Source organism: Cyprinodon tularosa, unplaced genomic scaffold (genome assembly GCF_016077235.1).
Source record: "Cyprinodon tularosa strain WSP-4 unplaced genomic scaffold, ASM1607723v1 ctg46, whole genome shotgun sequence".
Lineage (NCBI taxonomy): Eukaryota > Metazoa > Chordata > Actinopteri > Cyprinodontiformes > Cyprinodontidae > Cyprinodon > Cyprinodon tularosa.
Genome location: NW_024039185.1, coordinates 2,597,595 through 2,618,949, shown reverse-complemented (window position 1 = coordinate 2,618,949; position 21,355 = coordinate 2,597,595). Strand labels below are relative to the sequence as shown.

Sequence of the window (21,355 nt, the reverse complement as noted above, 5' to 3'; positions counted from 1 at the left end):
TTTATTATACATAATTGGACTTTATTTATTGTTCCAATACATTTCCAGATATTAAAACACCTTTTTGTTTTAATCAAAATAGTTTCCATTTAAGCAAAAAGAGACACACAGAACCTAGGAATGTATGAGACATGGTACGGACCAAATGTGAATCATATCAAAGTAACAGCATATCATCAGGGCACTCTGCTACAAAATCATGAGAACATCTTTAAAAGTTATTTTAGAAAGGCTGTGTTTATTCCAGTTAACATTTGAACTATTCTTGAAGTTTTGCTACAAAAGAAAGGAGTTTAGGGTTAAATGTGCAAATATTGTCAAGTTTTCTTTTACAGAAATAAATGCAGCTTTGACCTGTTTGTTCATTTTCGGAAACGTGAAACCATGGATGGAGTAGTTTAATCTTTTAGAGTGTGTCTATCAAACAGGTATTCTCCCATGGATCCATGAGGTTCAGATGAAGTAAGGCGGGTCAGACTGCCGATGTAGTCGCCCAACTTTTTGATGGTATCATGGCTGTCGATGAGAAATTCCTGCTCCAGGAAGTCACACAGCTGGAAAAGAAATTAAAATGTGATGCAAAAAACAAAAATAAAAAACGTTTTTGTTAAAAATCAGAGCTAAACTCACATGTGGGTCATTGTGGCTACCAGCTCTGCCATGCACATCAAGGATACAAGTGTTCAGGGACTTCTGGTATTTCAGGGAAAAGGTCAAAGCATCCAGACCTCCAGTCCAGTCCTCTCTAGTTGGTTTCTAGAAAACAGATAGGACATTAAAACAAAAACGCATCTACAGCCCAGTATATCAACTTCAGCTCTTTAATCACATTTGACCTCCCAAAACTTGCTCTTACAAAGCATTTTATGGCCATTTTATAACTTTTGCTTTCAAGTTATGTTCCAGACTAGAATCCTTGTTGCAAAAAAAAAAAAGTATATATTTAAATTAGCCTTTTCCAAATTGAGTGCAGGTTAAATTTAAACTTTATACCTTGTTTAAAGCTGAAGTCTGTAAGTTTTTAAAAATCACTTTTTTGTCATATTGGCTAAAACTGTCCCTATGCCCAGACAGCAGTACATGTGATATGTAACCTGTGAAAAAAACTGCTTCAATTGGTACCGCCTACTGCCTGTATTTCAACCTGGAAAGAATAATTCGGGACGAGTCAAAACAACCAATCACAGCCAGAGGAGCGTCTGATGGAGTGTCAATCACAGCTCACACACGCTCAATCCCGCCCCCCCCCTTCTGGTCGCATGCGGTAGCCGCGCAGATGCTGTGAGAGGGGTGAAGCTTGGAGGTGGGGCATGAGTGAAGCAGAGAGGGTGGGGGAGTGGCGTGAAACCTGTTTTTCTTCAAATTTTCAGTCGAAGTCTGCTCTCTTCTCAATGTTACAGACTGCAGCTTAAATTAAATGACCACATCTACCCAAAACACCAGTCATTTTACCTTTTAAAAATGTTTAATCTACTAACTGCCAATCTGAAGTAAGCTATTGTTATTCAATGCCCCCTCCCCCTTTATTTACCATTAACTGTTCATAAAAAAAAAAATAGCTTATGATATTTCAGTATGCATAACATTTCAGCTGTACTTCAAACCGGCCCAAGGTTAAACGCCTGTGCTGAAGCCAATAACTTCACCGCATTGCAGATGGGTGGGAAAACCGCCTGATGGTGGAACTTGATACAACTCAGGTTTTATGGAATCAATAAAACTATTCAATACTTACAGCGATGGTCTGAAGCAGAATCCGACCCCCTCTGGTGTTCTGGTATTCCAGCAGCTTCTCAGCCTGTTCTTTCTCCTTCACAGAGCGCTCCAGGAAAAACTTGGAGAAGTGTGGCAAGGCAACATCATCCCTGTCAAAATACATGCCCTGAAATACAAAGAAAGAAATATTTGTGACTACAGCACAGAAAACAGAATTAAATCCAATGAGTCAGCAAAAGGGTTAAATTAATAAGTTGTTTTAACAGTTAAGAGTAAAATAGACTTACTAGGGCAAGGTAGGTGTAAGAAGCAGTGAGTTTCAGATTGATGAGCTTGTTGATGTCTCCTTCAGTCTCCGCATGATAGTTTTGTTTCACGGCAGTCTGCATTTCTAAAAGACAAGCAAAAGAAAAAGCGACCTTGTGTTATGTAAAACCCAAAACAACTGGTTAAACACTATAATAATAGCAAACAAAACAGAATGATTTAAGTAATATTTTTCTGTAAAAATTTCTTAGTCTCTATGTGAAAATGAATAGGTTTACCTAAACGTCTGGTCCGTTTCTACCTGAAGCCAGTTGACCAGGCTTTGACAGCATCAGTATTTAAAGGCTCTCTGTGATGCTCCCACCCAACAGGAATCATGTGTGCTTGATTGATAACGATTTTAGCAATGACGTAACGTTAGCATACACTGCTAACTGTCCTTTTGAGCTAGACTAGGCTAACGCACTCTACTTTCAAACTTACAAGTGGGAGTTTAAAATAACATAAAATTAACATTATACTAAATCAACATTTGAAGCAACTCTAGACAGTAGCTCAAGCTATCAACGTTAGCACAAACAAAAGGCTAATTCAGTTTGTGAATATTTTAAGCAGATAGTTCACTAAATGAATTACAGACGAATTTTCGTTTAACAACTGGCAAAACTATCGTAAGTAAAGACGATACTTTTATTCTCTATAGAGCTGAAAAAATACTTACTTTCTGGCGTCTTGTTTACCTCACAATACAAAGCAAGCTAGCTTCTTCTTTTAAAGGTTACGGCTGATTACATACCGTTGCCGCCCTCTAGCGTTCGTACTTGTCCATGAACATTCCAATAGTTCTTCTTCTAGAATTTATTGACGGTTGGCAAACAGCTATATGGTGCATTACCGCCACCAACCAGTAAGGAGTGTGGATCAGGACAAACATGCTCAAAAAAAAAAAAAAAAGTATTATTTTCGCTAAGCCTGTTACCAATATATAAGTGCTTGATATGTGCATTTCCATAAAATATGTATAAGACAATACTGCTCTTTAATCTTTTCAAGACTCCCTATCAACTGTGTTCTTTGTCTTTGATATTTCCTACAGTTATTACATAACATGTTCTATCAATGTGGATTCCCCATATACATTGCAACTTCCTGTTTCATGTTTTCTCATTAACTGTAATGTTGAATTAAGACCTGTATGTCCCAACCGTAGTCTTGTTATTATCCTTTACTGTATTCTGTTCCTCCCAATTTTCCATCAAACTTCCCCAACATTTTTTTGTCTTCTGTAAAGCATCCCTTTATATCTTCTTCCCACTGTTTCTACCATTTTTCTTGAATTTTTCTTTTAATAATGCTTTTAACCTCTGATTTACTCATGTTAATTCTTATATCACTCTAACTTTTGTTTATCGACTCTTTAGCTCTCTTATCAGCCATTTCATTACCTTTTACCTCTATATGTGCAGGAGCCCAAAGAAACACTTCTGTTAACCCCATCATTTGAATATGATACAATATTTGTTGAATTTCTAATTAAATATTTGGACGGCTTTCTGAATGATTTCTTTGTAAATGATTAATGAAGAACTCTAATCTGAACATATAAAAGCTCTCAGTGGTATTTACAATAGTTTGAATTAGCGATCCGATAAGGTTTTTTTTTTTTTTTTACATTAAGCATACCTTCTTTAAACGATAGCCTTTAACATCCCAGCTAAAAAAGGGTACTTTATCACCAATCCCTCTTAGATAAGATGAGAGAGAAGGCGTACATTTGTACAAGCTGCTCTTTTTCTTTATATCCATACAAACATCTTGTGATTTATTTTACATTGTTGATTGGACTTTAGATTACAGCATAAACGATGGGGAAAAACATAGTCAAATTACTTTTTTTTGCACTCAAACAAGATTATGCCCAATACATTTGATTCTGATTTGTATCATATAATGTAATAGAATCGTTTGGACACACCTTCTCATTCAAAGAGTTTTCTTTATTTTGTATAATCACCCTGAAGGCATCAAAACTATGAATTAACACACTTGGAAATATATACTTAACAAAAAATTGTGAAACAACTGAAAATATGTCTTATATTCTTGGTTCTTCAAAATTGCCACCTTTTGCTTTGATTACTGCTTCACACGCTCTTGGGATTCTCTTGATAAGCTTCAAGAGGTAGTCACCTGAACCTGAAGATAGTCCTTGAAGGAGTTCCCAGAGATGCTTGGCATTTGGGTTAAGGTCCCTCACTGTCTGTTCATTGGCAGTGCTGGGCACCCTTTCTCACAAATCGTATTTCATGCTTTATAATAACATGTCTATGCATTAACCTCTCTGGTTTTGTTCATCTTATTCTCACAGACTGTGTGATTACTTAAACTGCTTGAGGAAATGAGTCTTTAAACGTAAACCTCTGTTGTTACATTGATAACTGGAACATGTTTTACTACACTTATGAAGTCCATCTGATAGCACAGTTCAACTTGACATATTTTAAGGTTTGTAGTTCCTTATAGCTTCTTATCACAAGGAAGTCATAAAACTGTGACCAGGCATAAAACAGCAGAAAAAAATCTTTGGTAAAATCAGTTCAAACTGTGATTTTAAGTGACAAAATTAAAAAGAAAAATATCTATGTTACAAGATGTATAGAAAAAAAATCCATGTTTATAAAAATCCAGGAAAAACATGTTTTCCTTAATTTAGTGATTTCCTCAATATTTCCTTAATAGACATAAGCGCCCAGCCAGTCACAAGCTGAACTGTGACCATATAATGTTATAAACACTAGTAAATAAGCGTTGATAAGGAAGTGTTACTTTTGTCAACAAATGGGCCAGACTAGAAGCAGACAGTTTAGGTTTATCTGAGAGCAGAAAAGTGTCTCTGTGTGGTTCAACATTTGAGATTTCTCTTGAGTATAACCTGGCCTCCACAATTCTTCCTCAGTGTATCAGTAAGTACAACTCTTTCTTTGACATATTTTGTACAACAGAAGGTACATTACCTTGTTAGAAGTCAGTCTTGGTTTATCTACTGAGAATTGTTTCATTGTTTCTTCTTGGCCGATTTATTAAACTGTCGCCGTATCCTGAACCTTCATCAGCTGTTGTACTTCATTTGGGGCACACCCAGGTTTTACGGGCCTGTTGTTGTGTTGATACGCCATTGTGTATGTAGGTTAGGAATCAATAACAAAGATGAAGCTTTTATCCTTCAAATTCACATTGGGATCCCTGTTGCTGTGTGTTTCCTTCAGCCTTCTTTGGGTAAGTGCTTTTTATATTTCAACGTAAACTATAAAAACATGCTTAACCACATTTAAGGCCGAGCTCATAATAGTCATCGCTGTACTGAAGTCCAAAGAGGAGCTGCTTAAAAGTCAGTACAGACAGAAAGTAGCACCAAGAAAAAATATTTTATACCTCAGAAATAAGGACTTTCTCACATTGTGAGAAATTAGTCAATGTCAAATGGGTTGATATAATTATTACTGCTTGCTTAAAAGAAAAAATAAATGCATAAATGACATAAATAACATAAAAAGGTTTGTTTTCTTTTAATTTTCTTTTATTACAGCGATCTTACTCATGTTTTCTAAAGTATTATAGGATTATTGAGAATGTTGCCTGTATCTGTTGTTTACTGAGACTTTTTACTAAAAAATCTGCAATATATAGTTTGAATTTGACTTCATGATTTCTGTGTTTCCTGCATATCAATCTCAAAATGTTTAAGGGCTTCGAAGTTAAACGATGTAGGCGTGATTTAGATTGTAGCAAACAAATGATCCTATGTGCTACGGAAAAATGTTAAGGTAGAGAAGAAATTACATCAATATTAAGTAATAGATTGCACCATGATGTTATTTTTAAAGCATAAAATATAATATATTGTGTAATGATAAAGTTTTAATCCTGTTTCAGATTGTAGCAGACTGTAATAACATGTTAGAAATAGAAACAACAAATAAGACAGAACTGACATTGATGGAAGCAGCATCCGGTTAGTATGAACTGCAGATTTATCTTTCCTTTTTTAAAAGAAATAATAATAGCTCAGTAACTAAAATGCTTTATGTTATATGACATTTTCTGCTTTTTTAACAGCCCCCCCTGCGAATGTAAGACAAGTAAATGTGGTGAGACAGAATGAGTACTCTATAACTTTCGAGTGGGACAAAGTGGATAACATCCCGACATACAGACTGAAGATGAATGATGGTGATGCTATAGATGTAACTGGCACTGTTGATGATATAATACACTATGTGGTCTCTGGTCTGACTGCTGGGACAAGATACAGTTTTATTCTTTATACTGTGTTACATGGAATCAGCAGCTCTGGATATAATTTCACTGCTGTGACAGGTAGGTGATCTTTTAGTGCTCATAGTCATATGTATCAAAATAAGACAGATAAGAAGGATCTTAGGATGTGCGGAAGATTTATTATTTTGATTACATTTTCAGTTTATATTTTCACACGTTAACACTGTGGGCTTGTAAAATAATTCAAATCATTTAAATTGAGAAAGCTATATTTATAGTAGTAGGAGATTTTTTTTAAATGATGAAATGCAATAAATTAAATGTTAAGTGCAATGAAAGGCTCTTTTAATTTGATAAGAAATATCAGAACCAGAGGCACACATTTAATCCTTTATTTTTAAAATTATTTCTATGAAAATATTATATATCTGTTGTCTGTAATGTTAGCTGACATTGAAGGACTGTTTAATTATATCACTTATTCTTTCAGTTGAAAACATTTTCCTTTTCTTTTAATTGTTAAATAAGTAAGTAAGGAGGTGGGGAAGGAAGGAAGGAAGGAAGGAAGGAAGGAAGGAAGGAAGGAAGGAAGGAAGGAAGGAAGGAAGGAAGGAAGGAAGGAAGGAAAATAAAATATGTGATTGTGTTAATATTTCTTCTCATTCTTGTGTAGCTCCTTCTGATACTGAAATGTTTGAACATATCAACCAAACTGAAACCAGCATAACTCTGCAATGGACCAAAGTGGGAGACAACAACAATTATACCCTTTCCTACAATGGAAAGGAGGTCAGCATAACTCACTCTGAAGGAAATGGAAAACGCACAGTCCCAGATCTGACTAGTGGCACTAGATACAGCTTCACTCTCTTTACTGTGTTTTATTATGCCAGAAGCAGAGGAAAAAGCATCACTGCAGTCACTGGTAAGATGATTGTTGTCTGTTTATTCATAATTGTGCTCCATAGCCACAGTCTATACAAAGTCTGCCAGATTCATTCATATTCTAATTAAATTTTTTTTTTTTGATTGTTCAAAAATAAGTTATAATAAACCTCAAAAAATGACAACTCAAATATGTGCTGTGAAATATATCTATTGTACTGTTGTCTCAAATCTCTTTGCAAAATTCTGTCTTCAGATAATTTTATACCTCGTTGCTACTTCTAAACATAACAAAAATAATTTATATCGCTTAAGGACGCCCTAAATGCAAACCACTTTACAATGGCATCAATAAATATTTGGGGTTCTTTCTTTTAACTCCTCCTATTAGATGCTTCACCCAAATCTAGCAAGTGTGATTAGTTTCACTACATTAAATCTCTACCTCAGTTACTCAACCATTGTTAACGTGTTTGCTTTTAATTTTGTTTTGATTTTTCCACTTTATATGAAAAATTTATAATAATTAAATAAAGATTTATTGTAAACTTGTATGAGATAATTATGCATGTAGCCTTCTGACATGGTAAAATATGCAGTATAGTGGAAAAAATTATTAGATCATCATTGTTTTTTTTATTTTCTAGTTCTAAAGGCAAAATTACTTAAATAAAATGCATCGAAAAAAAGAAACAAGGGTGGTCTAATATTTTTTTCCAGGGCAGTATACATTTTTAAAAATATTTCTTCTCATTCTGGTGTAGCTCCTTCTGATGCTGAAAAGTTTGAACATATCACACAAACTGAAACCAGCATAACTCTGCAGTGGACCAAAGTGGGAGACATCGACAGTTATACCCTTTCCTACAATGGAAAAGAGGTCAACATAACTCACTCTGAAGGAAATGGAAAATACACAATCCCAGATCTGACCAGTGGCACTAGATACAACTTCACTCTCTTCACTGTGTTTGATTATGCCAGAAGCAAAGGAAAAAGCATCACTGCAGTCACTGGTAAGATGATTGTTGTCTGTTTATTCATAATACTGCTTAGGTACGATTTTTTTTAAATATAAAAAAGACAACCCAAAAATGTGTTGTGAAAAATATTTATTGCAATATTTTCTCAAATCTCTTTGCAAAATTCTTTCTTCAGATCATCCTATAAGTAATTTCTACTTGTAAACATACAAAAAGTTATATAAGTTAAGGACACCCTCCTTGCAAAAATAATTTTACAATAGCATCTATATATGGTGCTCTTTCTGTTAATTCTTTTAATATTGTAATAATTATAGACAATATAGATACAGCTGAAGTATGACACAAATAACTTTCAAAGTAGGGAAAAGACTAGTGAAAATGATTAATATGTAAAAGAATATAATATAAAATAAACAAAGAAACAAGACAAGAAGGAATTAATTATTATTGCAGTACTTTAGTGAACATAAACAACAGTTAAGTTATGAAAACAGAGAAAATGAAGGACCCTGCAAAACATTACAATTAAAGGTCAATATACTGTGCTGTCCATTCTGTTTGTGTAGAAACTGTATTATCTTGTTGCATTTTTGTTTTGTTCTCTTTAACATGTTTTACTGCTGTTCTAACTGCTCAAGAAGAATGATTGGTTTGATTAATAGAATTAATGTGACGATAATGCTATTCAGTTTGTTACCAATGTAATTTTTTCTAAAATTTTCTTTTGTTTCTTATGGGTTTTTTTGAGCCAAAAAGTAAAATTAGACCAATTTTATTGCAAACCTTATTTCATTAATCATGCAACTAGCCTGTTTTCAGGAGTAAAACATGTGCTAATATTTCTTCTTGTTCTTGTGTAGTTCCTTCTGATACTGAACATTTTGAAAACTTCACACAAACTGAAACCAGCATAACTCTGCAGTGGGCCAAAGTGGGGGACATCAATGATTATACCCTTACCAACAATGGAAAGGAGGTTAATATAACTCACTCTGAAGGAAATGGAAAATACACAGTCCCAGATCTGACCAGTGGCACTAGATACAGCTTCACTCTCTTCACTGTGTTTGGTTATACCAGAAGCAAAGGAAAAATCATCACTGCCGTCACTGGTAAGAGGACTGTTGTTTGTTTATAATAATCAGTTTAGATCATAAAGATCAAGCTGAAGTAAAAGTTTTTAAAGTAGGGAAAAAGTCTCACAAAAAAACTGAGAACCCAGCAGGGTTAAAGTCAGCTGGACAGACTGAGACCAGTATAACTCTGCAGTGGAAAGGAGTAAAAAACATCCAGGAGTACACAGTTTCCTTTAATAAAAGGACAATAACTGTTACATTAATTAAAAATGTTACAAACACTTTCTCACACCTGGAGAGTGGGATGTATGTTACTGTATGGTTTACTGCTCATCAGTGTGTTTGATTATATAGGAGGCAGTGGGACACACATAACTGTACCTATTGGTAAGATATTATGTTATATGGAATCCCCACAGAGGAATACTGTCATGCTGCAGGTCTGGTGTCTGTGTCTCTCTCTTCTCTGCAGGGTGTGATGGGCAGGTGCAGCTCATCTCGGTTAATTTTGGAGCCTACTTAAGGAGCTGGGACCAGGAGGAGGGCGTCAGTTCTTTCTCGCTACCAGCGTGGTATATGACCGACCAGCTTCCTAGATTTGTGTTCAAACCTGATCTAATCCTGTGTCTCTGTTTTTCCCTCCTAGCCACCAACCCAGCCAGTTTGCCGCAGCCCTCCTCCAGGAGCCCACCTGCCTGTCCACCCTCCTACAAACCATCACCTGAGGAGTGCAGAGTCAGTTGCCCCTGGACCCTGGACACATCCTTCCTAGCTCAAGACAACCTCAAGCCCCGTGAGTTCAGCATCCTCCGCCTTCCCTCCACCTCAGACCAGTTGTTCACCATCACCCATCTTTTCCCTAGGCTGTACCAGGAAGATCCTGCCAGACTCCATTTTCTGTTCCCTGTTTCAATAAACATTTTCTTAAACTGATCTAACTGTCTCCGTGGTTGCCCTGATTCAGAGTCGTTCTTCTCACATCATGACAAATACAGCGTCAGGTTTACAAATACTAACATTTATTCTTAAGGATTGTAAAAAAAAAAAAAAATGCTAGATAATTTATTTATTCTTATGTATTGAGAATTATTTTTAATTAATAGGGCACAAGAAAACCAGAACTCCTTACTAATACAGTGTCTAAACTTACCTTTCATTTTTATCACTGCAGGTGATTAAAAATTATGTTTCTGTCTTTTTTTCTTTTCCTCAGTTCCCAGACAGGTTTCCTCAGTCAGTGTTACAGAGCGCTTTGAGGACAGGGTCACTCTACAGTGGGATAATCAAAATACAGAATGGGAATACCAGCTAAAAGTTAATGACATTGATACCGAAATTATTCCAAATGATCAAAATATTGTATCATATTCAGTCACTAATCTGAAGCCTGGAACAATGTATTCATTCAGCATCACCACCATCTTCTCTGGACTCCAGAGCACTCCTTATCATGTTGACACAGTGACAAGTAAGTAAACCGGTCTGTACCTTAATAGACTTTTAAAAACTGATGTTATACAAAAAAAGAATTAGAATAATAGAAATGCATGGCCTGTTTCAAATGTGTGTTATTACTGTTTTGTTAAATGCATAAATTCAAACCTCTTTAAAACATTTTTATTTTCCTTTAAATTTCAGAAATCAACTGTAATAGTGTAACCTGGCATGTTACGAATTCATCAATAAAAGGAACAGTTGAAGGCCTGTTTACTAAAGCAACTGCCTCCTATGAATCTGAAAAGCATAACAGTACAGAAGGGAAAGACGTGTCATTTACTGGTCTCTATCCTGGTGCAACATATGAGATTTATCTTGAGTATAACCTGGCCTCCACAATTCTTCCTCAGTGTAGCATCAAAATACCAATCAGTAAGTAAAACTCTTTCTATGACATATTTTCTACAACAGAAGCTACATAACCTTGTGAGAAGTCAGTCTTGGTATATTTCCCTACATTGGTGGAAAGAGGTAGACTCCAAATTATGTTATAATTTTTTCATTGCCCACATATTTTGTTTAAAGAAGTATTTTTCATATTTTGTATACATAAAGGTTCTTAATTTGAAAGCGTTTTAATTTAGCAGAGCTATCAATGCAATTTTCAGACCCTTGTGCATAACATGCAGCTGAATATATTCAGTTGTTCTAATAATTTTATTAATAACTTTTTGTACTTTATATTTTGATAAGCTTTATGATTCTTTCATCCTCAGTTCCTCCTTCAGTAACTGCTGACTGTAGCTACTGGGCCTCTGGTTATGGTGCTAAGATTAACATGAAACGACTCGATGGTGTGCTGACGGCTGTTGAAGTTATAATAGATAAAAAAACTTTAATAATAAAGGAAACAGATATTAAAACTGGACTCATTGTAAAGGGACTTCAACCCGCCAAAAGATATGAAGTCTCTTTGGTTTCACTCCTGAAAGCAGAAAATTTGATCAGACAATCTGAACCATCAGTTTTTTTCTGTTCGACTGATAACAGAGGTGAGCTTAAGTATTCTAGTATTTTATTATTTTATTTAGTATTTTAAAAAAGTATATTTTAAGTTTTTACTCTATGAAGGAATTATTTAGCTAAGCTAATGGATTGATCCTTTCAGGAGTCATTGCAGGATCATTGGTTGGTGTGCTGCTATTTGTTGTTCTGATCTGTTTGATCGTATTTATCGTCCGTAAAAGACCAGATTTTATCCGGTAGGTGATTCCTCTTTCATCGAATTACAATGGAATTTTGCTATTAAAATTCAACAGCAGTGGTGATTGAATCAACTAAGCACCATTTTTTATTTTAATAGAAGAAAGAAATCCTTTCTTTCTAAATCCCAAAGGTCAGAGTCAAAGTGAGTCTGAAGTTTTTTATCTCCAAATAAACTGTCAGTTAATGTAAATGAAAGACTAAAATAATGTACATCTCTGTCGTGAAGTATTTATCAGTTCTGAATACTGTATTTTTTCTGTTTTTGTCCAGAATAATTTCTGTAGTGGAATTCCCAAAACACTTCTATCATCTTGGATTGGATGAAAACAGAGGTTTCAGTCAGGAATATGAGGTGCACAAAAATAACTAACTTAAATCTTTTCTTCTTGTACATATCTTTATGTAGGTTATAATCGAACAATGCAGATAATTGAGTTATAGATTCTTATATTGTGTGTCATATTTCCCATTCATTCAGGGCCTTGCGTCTGTTGGCACAAAGCAGACATGTAAGGCAGCTGTTCTACCAGAGAACAAAGAGAAGAACAGTTTTAACATCTTGCCCTGTAAGTGCAATCTTATTCTTGACCCACGTTTTACTGAAAACATGAGCTACTGGTGTTTTTAGGACATTTTTACCTTTCTATCTGCATTGAAAGCTTCTCTCTATTTTCAATAGATGACTGGTGTCGGGTGAAGCTAAACACATCAACTCCCAATGAGACCTCAGACTATATCAATGCCAGTTACATACCAGTAAGTGTCCACCTGCACAGAGCAGGAGCTGTTTTTCTCCAGGACTTAAAGTAGCCAAGAGATGTTCATTGTTTAAACATATTTCAATTCTCACTCTATTTAATTAAGTCTAACACATACTTATAAATAATACGCACAATAAATACACAGAAAATTTACCTTATAATAGTTCATGTTTCTTAGGTTCAGATTCAGGATTTTGGTTGAGTTTCTCTCTTTATGTCTAGATATTATATGTAGTTCCTTTTTTTTTTGTTTTATTTTGCTCATACTAAACCTAATTTCTTGGGAACAAATGTATTATTTAGGCAAAAATTCCTTTGAATAAATACATTTTTTATGAAATAAGACAGATGTCCACTGAAATAGCAATGAAAGAAAGCTTCACATTTGGGTCTTTACTAGAGGATTGCAAAAATCTGGCTACCTTTTTTTTTTAATATGGAAAGTCCCTCCATTTGTTGTTTAGATGTTTTTCCTCTTATTTTTCTATCCCTTCAAACCAACAAAAATTACTAGAATTTAGATATTAGCATATTGAGAAGAAAGCTTTGTCTGTATTTAAATAAGTTGAACAGATGTTACTGGAGCAAGAGAAGGAAGCTGTTTTTTCACAAAATCAACATAGTCTCTGTAGCTTCAATTTCTTGGTCTTGCTTTATCTACCTCCTTCTTCAATGAGCTCCCTTCCCCCTTCATCTCCAGACCACCACCAGTGTCCAGGCCCTGGGGGGGGGGGAAGACATCTCTATTCTCATAAATCTGCCCATTTTATCAATGTCAGCGACACTCAGCTCTGTATCTTCTCTAATTACCTCCTAACTAAACTCTCTAATTGCCGCCTTGTGAGTCTCTCCAGGTTGAAATTCCTCTTAAATTTATATCGAGTTAAACACCTGCAACATGAAGTGCGAAAAAGGTATTTATCTTGTTCCTGAACATCATATAACCTGACTAAATATGGAGCCTTTTTCTTTAGGGCTACAGCAGCAACAGAGAGTACATTGCCACTCAGGGTCCCCTGCCTTCCACAGTCAGGGAATTCTGGAGGATGGTTTGGGAACAAAGAGTGAAGTGTATCGTCATGGTTACCAACTGCATTGAAGGAGGACGGGTAGGTTTTTAAAAATGAAAGTTATTTCATTGCCAGATTTTTTAAAAAGTATTAACAAACCTGTATTTTTAAATTGTCATCAGAAGGAACAATAAAGTAATGCATATCTTTTAGAAAATAACTTAGCAGTTAGTTACCCATCTGTTGAAGCACAACATGGATAAAACCAGATGCTTTGTGTTGTTTTTTTGTTTTTTTTCACAGACCAAATGTGAGCGATACTGGCCTGAACGGACCAAGTCGCTTCATTATGGGGACGTGTTTGTCACTGGAGTGTCTGAGCTGAAGCAACCTAAGTGGACTCAAAGGGAGTTCAGACTGAAGCATGTACATAACATCTCCTATATTTCAAAAATAAAACAATCATACATCTGTCCATACACAACTAGCCAATCAGCATTTAAGGGGATGCTGCCGTCTAACTAGTTTATGAGCAACAGCAGGCTATAGGAGAAACAATATGTGTCCTTCAAACTTCCAATAAGAGGAATGTTTTAACTAGACATGTTTATATATTTTAATGACAATAATTTTAGCTCACCTTTTTTCTTTACAGGTATTAAAGTTATGAAGCCCATTTATGAGGCCAAGGCAAACCAACCTAGTACTTTGTACTTTGAAGAACAAAGCTGCAAGCTGTTTGGAGTATGTCTATCAGCTTTGCACATCGAGAGACTAAAATTTTTGCCCATTCTTCCTGCAAATCAGCTTGAGCTTAGTGCAGTGGGATGGAGAATGTTTTCAGCAGTTTTGAGTTCTTTTTGAAGAATCTCGTTTGGATTTAGATCTGGATGTTGGCTTGGCCATTTTAACACCTGAATATGTTTATTTGCGAACCATTTCATTGTAGATCTTGCTTTATGTTTTGGTTCATTGTCTTGTTGGATGATAAATCTCCCTCCCAGTCTCAGGTTTTTTTGCAGACTCCAACATGTTTTCTTCGAGAATGGTCCTGTGTTTTTCTCCATCCATCTTTTCATCAGTTTTAACTATCTTCCCTGTCCCTGTTGAAGAAAGGCAGGCCCAAACCATAATGCTGCCACCATGTTTCACAGTAGAGATAGTGTGTTCAGGATGATGAGCTGTGTGCAAACATTATGTTTTTTATTGTCGGCAAAAACTTTGATTTTTATTTCATCTGGCCAGGGCACCATCTTTAACATTTTTGCTGTCTCTTAGGTGGCTTGTTGCAAATGTTAAACTAGACTTTTTATGGATATCTTTAAGAAATGGCTTTCTTCCATAAAGGTCATATTTGTGCAGTATACAACTGATTGTTGTGCTATGTACAGAGTCTCCCACCTCAGCTGTAGATCTCTGCAGTCCATCCACAGGTTTCATTGGACTATGGCTGCATCTTTGATCTTCTTGTTTAAGCTGAAAGTGTAGATGGACGGCCGGGCCTTCATAGATTCACAGTGGTGAACTTGGGAAATCTTTTTGTATCCAAATCTGGCTTTAAAATCTCCACAACAGTATCTGGGACCTGCCTGGTGTGTTCCTTGTTCTTCATGATGTTATCTGTGCTTTAAACAGACCTCTGAGACGATCACAGAGCAGGTGCATTTGTATGGAGACTTGATTAGGTGGATTTTATTTATCAACATCAGTCATTTAGGACAACATTGGATCATTCAGAGATCCTCACCAAACTTCTGGAGAGATTTTGCTACCCTGAACTTAAAGGGGCTGATTAAATTTGCACACCCCACCCTTCTGTTTTTTTATTAGTTAAAACAGTTTAAAACATCCAATGGGTTTTGTTCCACTTCATTAATTTATCCTACGTGTTGTGGATTCTTCACAAAGGTGTAAATTTTATATCTTTATGTTTGAAGTCTAAAATGTGGCAAAAGGTTGAAAAGTTCAAGGGGGCCGAATACTTTCTCATTAACTGTATTTGGGATCGGGGCTGAAATGACCTCATACATAACACTCAAACATTTTTAAAACACATATGATTTAATGAATTGTTGTGGCCCTGATAAGGCAACCAGGCAAAAGGCATTCGTAAGCAATTAAGCTGTTTTCTAAAAGGCTACCTTTAGTGTTGCCGCCTTCCTCATATGACCGTGAACTTCTCCGGGATGTTGTGGCAGAAAATTTTGCAACCACTAAATTAATATTAATACAGTTATTATTGTTTGGAGATGCTTTATAGTTACTCTTAAATATTTGTTTAACCTATTATTTTATATTTTTACTGCTTCAGTGTTTCTGTGAAGCTAGATGTTTTACAAAATGTTTTTCTTTTTTTATATAGAGGAGCAGCTCAGTGGAAACAACAGTCAAGCATTTCCACTTCACTGTCTGGCCTGATCGTGGAGTTCCACAAAGCACAGAGGCCCTGATCCGGTTCAGAGGAATCATTAGATGGCACATAGAGAAAGACAGGTCTGAGGGACCAACTGTGGTTCACTGCAGGTACACAAAAAGGAATGAGTATCTTGGAGAGAAGTTTACATCCATCATAGGGGCTGTTCTAATATATGTTCTATATGTCTGATATTATCAGATTCTGCTACTCATGGTTAAAGTGATTATCTAAAACTGATAATAACATCATTTAAAAGACAAAAAGGAGTTGGAAAAACTTTTACACAGAAATGTAACAATTCCATTAGCATTAAATCTCAGATTATTTTAAAATGCTATGCTTTACTCTCCATTACTGTGGTTTTCTAATATTACTGCCACCTTTGGCCAAAACACAAAACTGCAGCACTCTTTTGCTAATTCTCATAGCTCCTGCTTAAAGTTGACAAGGTTTCCTTTTTACTTTTTTTTTTTTTCCTTACACAAAGTTGTTATTGGTATCTGACTTGAGGATGGATACTGTTCACTTCTGAGTATCCACAAAATACATCTTAAATATAATGCTTCCATTGTTTGCTAAATTTTATCCATTTAACATGGAAGCGCTTAAAAACATCACCAGAACAGTGCAGGAACTTCCAAATTGAAGTAAATGCAAGGAAACATGATACAGGCTTATTGATGCATCTATGCTGATCTACTGAAGCTGCTCATCAAACAATGTTTATTCATAAATGTAAAAAAAAAAAGTCTATTTTAAAGATATTTTTTCCTTAAAAACTTACAAAATGTTTTTTAATAGGTACATTTTAAAAGTGAGCAAATGTTCATAACCGTTTTCACTCAGTAACAGTTCATTTAGTTTTATTTTTAAGGCAAAAGATAAATATTTATCTCATTATCCAACTCATACCTCCAGATTTGTGGCGTTACCTTGTCCTGAATCCCACAAAAAGCATAAAAGAATCAGTGAAGGCAATATAATTTAGACTTGGACACACTTTATTGTCATTTTGTAGATGCAAACAAAAGCTGCATTCTGTCTTTGCAGTGACGGAGTAGGAAGGACGGGTACTTTCATCGCCCTGGACGTACTGCTTCAGCAGGTGGTGAGAGAACAAGCAGTCAACATCAAGGCCTTTTTACACAAAATGAGAGAACATCGACCACACATGGTGCAGACAGAGGTGAGCCGGTTTTTATGCTGAAGCATGCCAATTGTTTTGCCAGGAAAACAGACTTTTCAACTGTTAGGGGCTGAAATTTAACCAGAAAACAGTATTGAGATTTCTTTCAACCAAAATTCTGATTTTCATTTATTAATCAATAATTTTATCTTGTTTTGTATATAATCTGCTTTTAGTTTTTTGTCACTTTAATTCATTAGTGTCCAATTAACATTGCAATTAACATTTCTTTTCTTTTTTTTCTCATGCACAGCAATGAAATGTGCTGTGTAAATGAGCCTCCCTCGCCTTGTTTTCATAGCTTTGAATGCTGTCTTGTTCAGAGTTGACTGTAATAAGACTACCTGCTTGCATGCATGGACCTAAGCTAGCTACAATTTTCTCTTCCCCACTTATTATGGAGTGATTTTTATGCCAAAACGTTCACTCCATAAAAAGTCTGGTGCTTCTGTGATTTGGAAATTACACATATGTAAGTTGTGATTATATTGGAAATGTTAATTGTCCTGCCCTAATAAGTTTTGTAAATAGCTCTTCTACTTATGAGCAACTTTCAATCAGTGACTAAATTAGCACATTCCGTTTTAAATATGGATTCTTTTTAAATATCTTCACAGTCCCAGTATGTTTTCCTGCACCAGTGCATCCTGGACAGCCTTCAACCACATGTGACCCAAGAAGAACACATTTATGAAAACGATGACGACTTGATATACCAAAACACCATCCCACTTCAAGAGCTTCCTTAACACAAAAATAATTTCAGTCCTGCAATAAATCCAGTTCATAGTCAACTTTTTCTTGCATCAATATGGGATAGTAATATACCAAACTTTACATTTGTTTACCCAGTTTGTCCTTGTAGGCTACCTATGCAGCACAAAAAGGCCTTTTTTCTTAGATTTGACTTTATATTCTCTTGTTTTTTTATTAGTTCTTTACTCTATAGAGCACATAAAGGAAAAGTACTTCAGATATGCAGAAAAATACTTGAATTTTATTAAATCAATTTTAATTTTAAACTAAATATATGAATTTAATATCCCCATATTTATACCACAGCCATTAAAACAAAAGTCCGGTCATATTCAGAATTCAAACATCTGAAAGTACTTTATAAATGAAAGTATTACATATTGTTCAATAAATGATAAGTGTTTTTAATTGAGAGTAATTTAATTTGAATGTGCTTTACCGGAGACATCCGTGTAAAGGTGAAATAACTAATTCTTTTTCACTTTTTCCCGATGTTTTAAAACATCCAACTGCCTTCCACTTGGGCATTGTCAGTTTAACTAACTATAGCTCTCACAAATTTAAAAGGTGAAGTCCTCTCAAAATATTAAGTAATTGTTGTTGATTGCAGACATGTTTAGTAGCTCCCATTGATTTTGCTTGTGAAGTGGGGAGACTGGCGCTAGGCTTACCGCACTAGACGTCACTGCTGGAAGATGTCAGGAGTGAGGTATAACTATATTTGGGCAGTCCAAATAGTCCCAGACTCAGTGAAAATTGTTGTTTTTATTTAAATTTTGTACTGATTAATGCTTAATTTATTAAAATCACTGCAAACGTGTTAGTTTTAGCTATAGATAATGATCCATTGATCATTCATTACTGACCACACTTTTCCTTTAAAGCAAAACTCAGTGAGGCAAAGGGCATAATAAAATGTAAATGTAATAAAATAAGGAGCCATTGACTCAAAATTAATTATGCATTCTCATTTCAGAGTAAAATGATTTCACTCTCTTAATTACCCAACTGTACATAGAAATTAACAAAAAGCAGGAATAAATGTCAGCATATCCAAGGCTAAAATAACACAAAAACCCATTGCCTTTTACTGGAATTAAAACTTTTGTCTGATATAAAAGAGCAATGCCTGTGGTTATTTACTGTCCTCAACAAAGTCAAACAAGTTTGAAATATAAACTTTAACTTGTGTAGAGACTAAAATATAATGCAAATGTTTTGTAAGTTGAAGTTTTGTGCAATATACTGTCTGAGACAGAAAGAGGGGTAATGGTATATATATATATATATATATATATATATATATATATATATATATATATATATATATATTGTTTACGGTTGTAGGGGTAGCTTCTCTCTGGAAATGTCAAATATGTTTCAATTTGAATTTGGTTTTTAATTGTAATTCAAATTGACAGATCTATCTTCAGGCCTCTGATGCTGCAGCATCAGATCCTCTTCCACCAGGATAAAAATCCCATTTGGAGTTAAGATCCTATCCAGATCCGTCTGACATTACTGCTGCGAAACAAACATGAATGATGCACATTCCATAACTAGATATAGTGACTTAATGTCAAGTTCAATTTTTTTTATCACTGCTGCTTGCCTTGTCGAGGCTGCACTTTGAAGAATGAGACTGTATATAGAGCTGTTCTGAATTAAATTTATTTTTGTTAACACTTGTATATACAAAATGACGAAATAAATCTGTTTAAGTCTAAGTTTGTTATCCATGTTAATGTTGAAGTTCCGCATTCAACAATATAGAAAAATAAAAGTTAAAAATTTACACAACACTGTTTCAAGACTGAAAATTATTATATTAATTCACGGGTTAAAAAAAAGGATCAAATAAACTTAGGAAAGCCATAGTACTTCTTTTAAAGTTCCACTTACAAGTAGGCCAAACATTAAAATTGTGCTACTCTCTGTTGTTTGTCAACTTTAGATAACCCTAAGTTTAAAACAATCATTCCTGATGTTGTGTTTCAGACCTGCTTATTTTCCCTAATTTCATATTCAATGATTGATTCATTTGTGGAACCTCTTAAAGTATTTTCAAACTATCTGGGATTACACAAAGCCTCAATGTTTGCATCCAGATAGATTAGGATAACCTTGAAATTACTTGCTATCTTGTCTGCTACTATCTCATAGTTTAAAAAAAAATTCTGCATGTGGCCCATCTTTTTGTTACCCCCTGGGAATTTTGGAGAAAAGTTTTAGGTTTAGATATGTGCTGGTTATGTTCAAGAAATGTAAAATGAATGGAATTCAATGGAAAGTCCCCAGAAGGATAGTGAAACACGTGTGTATTTTCTTGTATTTGTTACACTGTTTGGGACAGCTTTCTCGAAAAATTGTACGTTATGGGGACCAACTACTCCTGTTAGGCTCCATTGCATAGACAATCTATCCATTTTCTGACACGCTTAATCCCAAGGAGGGTCACTAGGGGTGCTGGTGCCTATCTCCAGCTGTCTACGGGCGAGAGGCGGGGTACACCCTGGACAGGTTGCCAGGGCAACACAGAGACAAATTTAGAGAAGCCAATTAACCTAACAGTCATGTTTTTGGACTGTGGGAGGAAGCCAGAGTACCCACGCATGCTCAGGGAGAACATGCAAACTCCACGCCACTGAGCAGCCCTATGCCTAGACCACACGAGAGGAATTGCTGTTTTAGGGTCAGAGGTCGTCAGGATTAGGTATGAACCTGTAAAGGTTAAGTGCAGGGTAAGGGTCAGAGGTAGGCCATAGAAATGAATGGAAGTTGAGGGAAAGGCCCTCGCAAAGATAGAGAGATGTATTGTGTTTATGTGTTGGTGTCACGGGGTGGATTGGTGCTAAAGACATTCTGTTTCTTTTCTACTTTAAGTTAGTATCCACTTTTCCAGAATATCCAGCTTAGTAATATTCACCTATTTCTTCCTAGTAGGTGGTTTATTAATTTTACACAAATTGCATTCTTGGAGTTTTCTAATGATACTTGCACTTGTGGCAATACTTTATAATGTGTATCAAATTATCTGGCTCTGATCATTCTCACCATCTTTGTAATTAATAATTCTGTTTGAGGAAATTGACCAACAAACTAAAACCTCTGTTGTTATGTTGATAATTGTGACTAGGGGTGAAACAATTTGATTAATCCTGAATAATCAATTATTGAAATATTCGTCAAATAATTCAGTAATTAATTGTTAACTGGAGTATAGAGACTCTAAAATGTGTCTTTAGCTGACAGTGATCAACTTAGAACTGTAATGATACCAAAAATTGTAAAAACAAAATATATACATAAACATTT

The 21,355-nt window shown here is 35.2% G+C and overlaps 2 protein-coding genes and 1 long non-coding RNA gene across 4 annotated transcripts; 2 read left to right on the top strand and 1 right to left on the bottom strand.

Moving 5' to 3' along the window:
- On the bottom strand, positions 1 to 2,843 carry zgc:56095 (uncharacterized protein LOC406286 homolog). Of its 2 annotated transcripts, none has more exons than XM_038301050.1 (5): positions 2,705 to 2,843; positions 2,004 to 2,107; positions 1,736 to 1,882; positions 631 to 756; positions 1 to 554 (listed from the first exon to the last, which is right to left on the bottom strand). In XM_038301050.1, the coding sequence occupies exons 2-5, from the start codon at positions 2,103 to 2,105 to the stop codon at positions 399 to 401; spliced, it is 531 nt and encodes a 176-aa protein (XP_038156978.1). In that variant the 5' UTR covers positions 2,106 to 2,107; positions 2,705 to 2,843; the 3' UTR covers positions 1 to 398. The 2 variants fall into 2 exon arrangements, with proteins under 2 accessions (XP_038156978.1, XP_038156979.1); XM_038301051.1 differs by lacking the exon at positions 2,705 to 2,843 and adding an exon at positions 2,262 to 2,394.
- A 1,958-nt stretch (positions 2,844 to 4,801) lies between these two features.
- Positions 4,802 to 18,746, top strand: LOC119793818 (receptor-type tyrosine-protein phosphatase H-like). The gene is made up of 20 exons (XM_038301093.1): positions 4,802 to 4,946; positions 5,171 to 5,259; positions 5,917 to 5,995; positions 6,100 to 6,360; positions 6,935 to 7,186; positions 7,911 to 8,162; positions 8,993 to 9,244; positions 10,422 to 10,676; positions 10,847 to 11,077; positions 11,422 to 11,697; positions 11,814 to 11,907; positions 12,009 to 12,053; positions 12,182 to 12,263; positions 12,390 to 12,477; positions 12,591 to 12,667; positions 13,647 to 13,781; positions 13,986 to 14,108; positions 16,045 to 16,205; positions 17,149 to 17,284; positions 17,902 to 18,746. The coding sequence occupies exons 2-20, from the start codon at positions 5,191 to 5,193 to the stop codon at positions 18,031 to 18,033; spliced, it is 3,000 nt and encodes a 999-aa protein (XP_038157021.1). The 5' UTR covers positions 4,802 to 4,946; positions 5,171 to 5,190; the 3' UTR covers positions 18,034 to 18,746.
- LOC119793704 lies at positions 9,685 to 10,108 on the top strand. The gene is made up of 3 exons (XR_005282126.1): positions 9,685 to 9,780; positions 9,855 to 10,001; positions 10,072 to 10,108. It is a non-coding gene; the product is annotated as an uncharacterized LOC119793704 (long non-coding RNA).
- Positions 18,747 to 21,355: the final 2,609 nt, after the last annotated feature.

What these genes read in the sequence shown, in the direction of transcription:
- zgc:56095 (XM_038301050.1), bottom strand. Translation starts at nt 2,105, where the DNA reads ATGCAGACTGCCGTGAAACAAAACTATCATGCGGAGACTGAAGGAGAC. An exon ending in TTCTGCTTCAGACCATCGCT is followed by an intron (nt 757 to 1,735) that starts GTAAGTATTGAA and finishes TCTGTTTTCTAG; the next exon opens with AAACCAACTAGAGAGGACTG. An exon ending in GTAGCCACAATGACCCACAT is followed by an intron (nt 555 to 630) that starts GTGAGTTTAGCT and finishes TTTCTTTTCCAG; the next exon opens with CTGTGTGACTTCCTGGAGCA.
- LOC119793818 (XM_038301093.1), top strand. Translation starts at nt 5,191, where the DNA reads ATGAAGCTTTTATCCTTCAAATTCACATTGGGATCCCTGTTGCTGTGT. An exon ending in TCAATGCCAGTTACATACCA is followed by an intron (nt 12,668 to 13,646) that starts GTAAGTGTCCAC and finishes CTTTTTCTTTAG; the next exon opens with GGCTACAGCAGCAACAGAGA. An exon ending in CACACATGGTGCAGACAGAG is followed by an intron (nt 17,285 to 17,901) that starts GTGAGCCGGTTT and finishes ATATCTTCACAG; the next exon opens with TCCCAGTATGTTTTCCTGCA.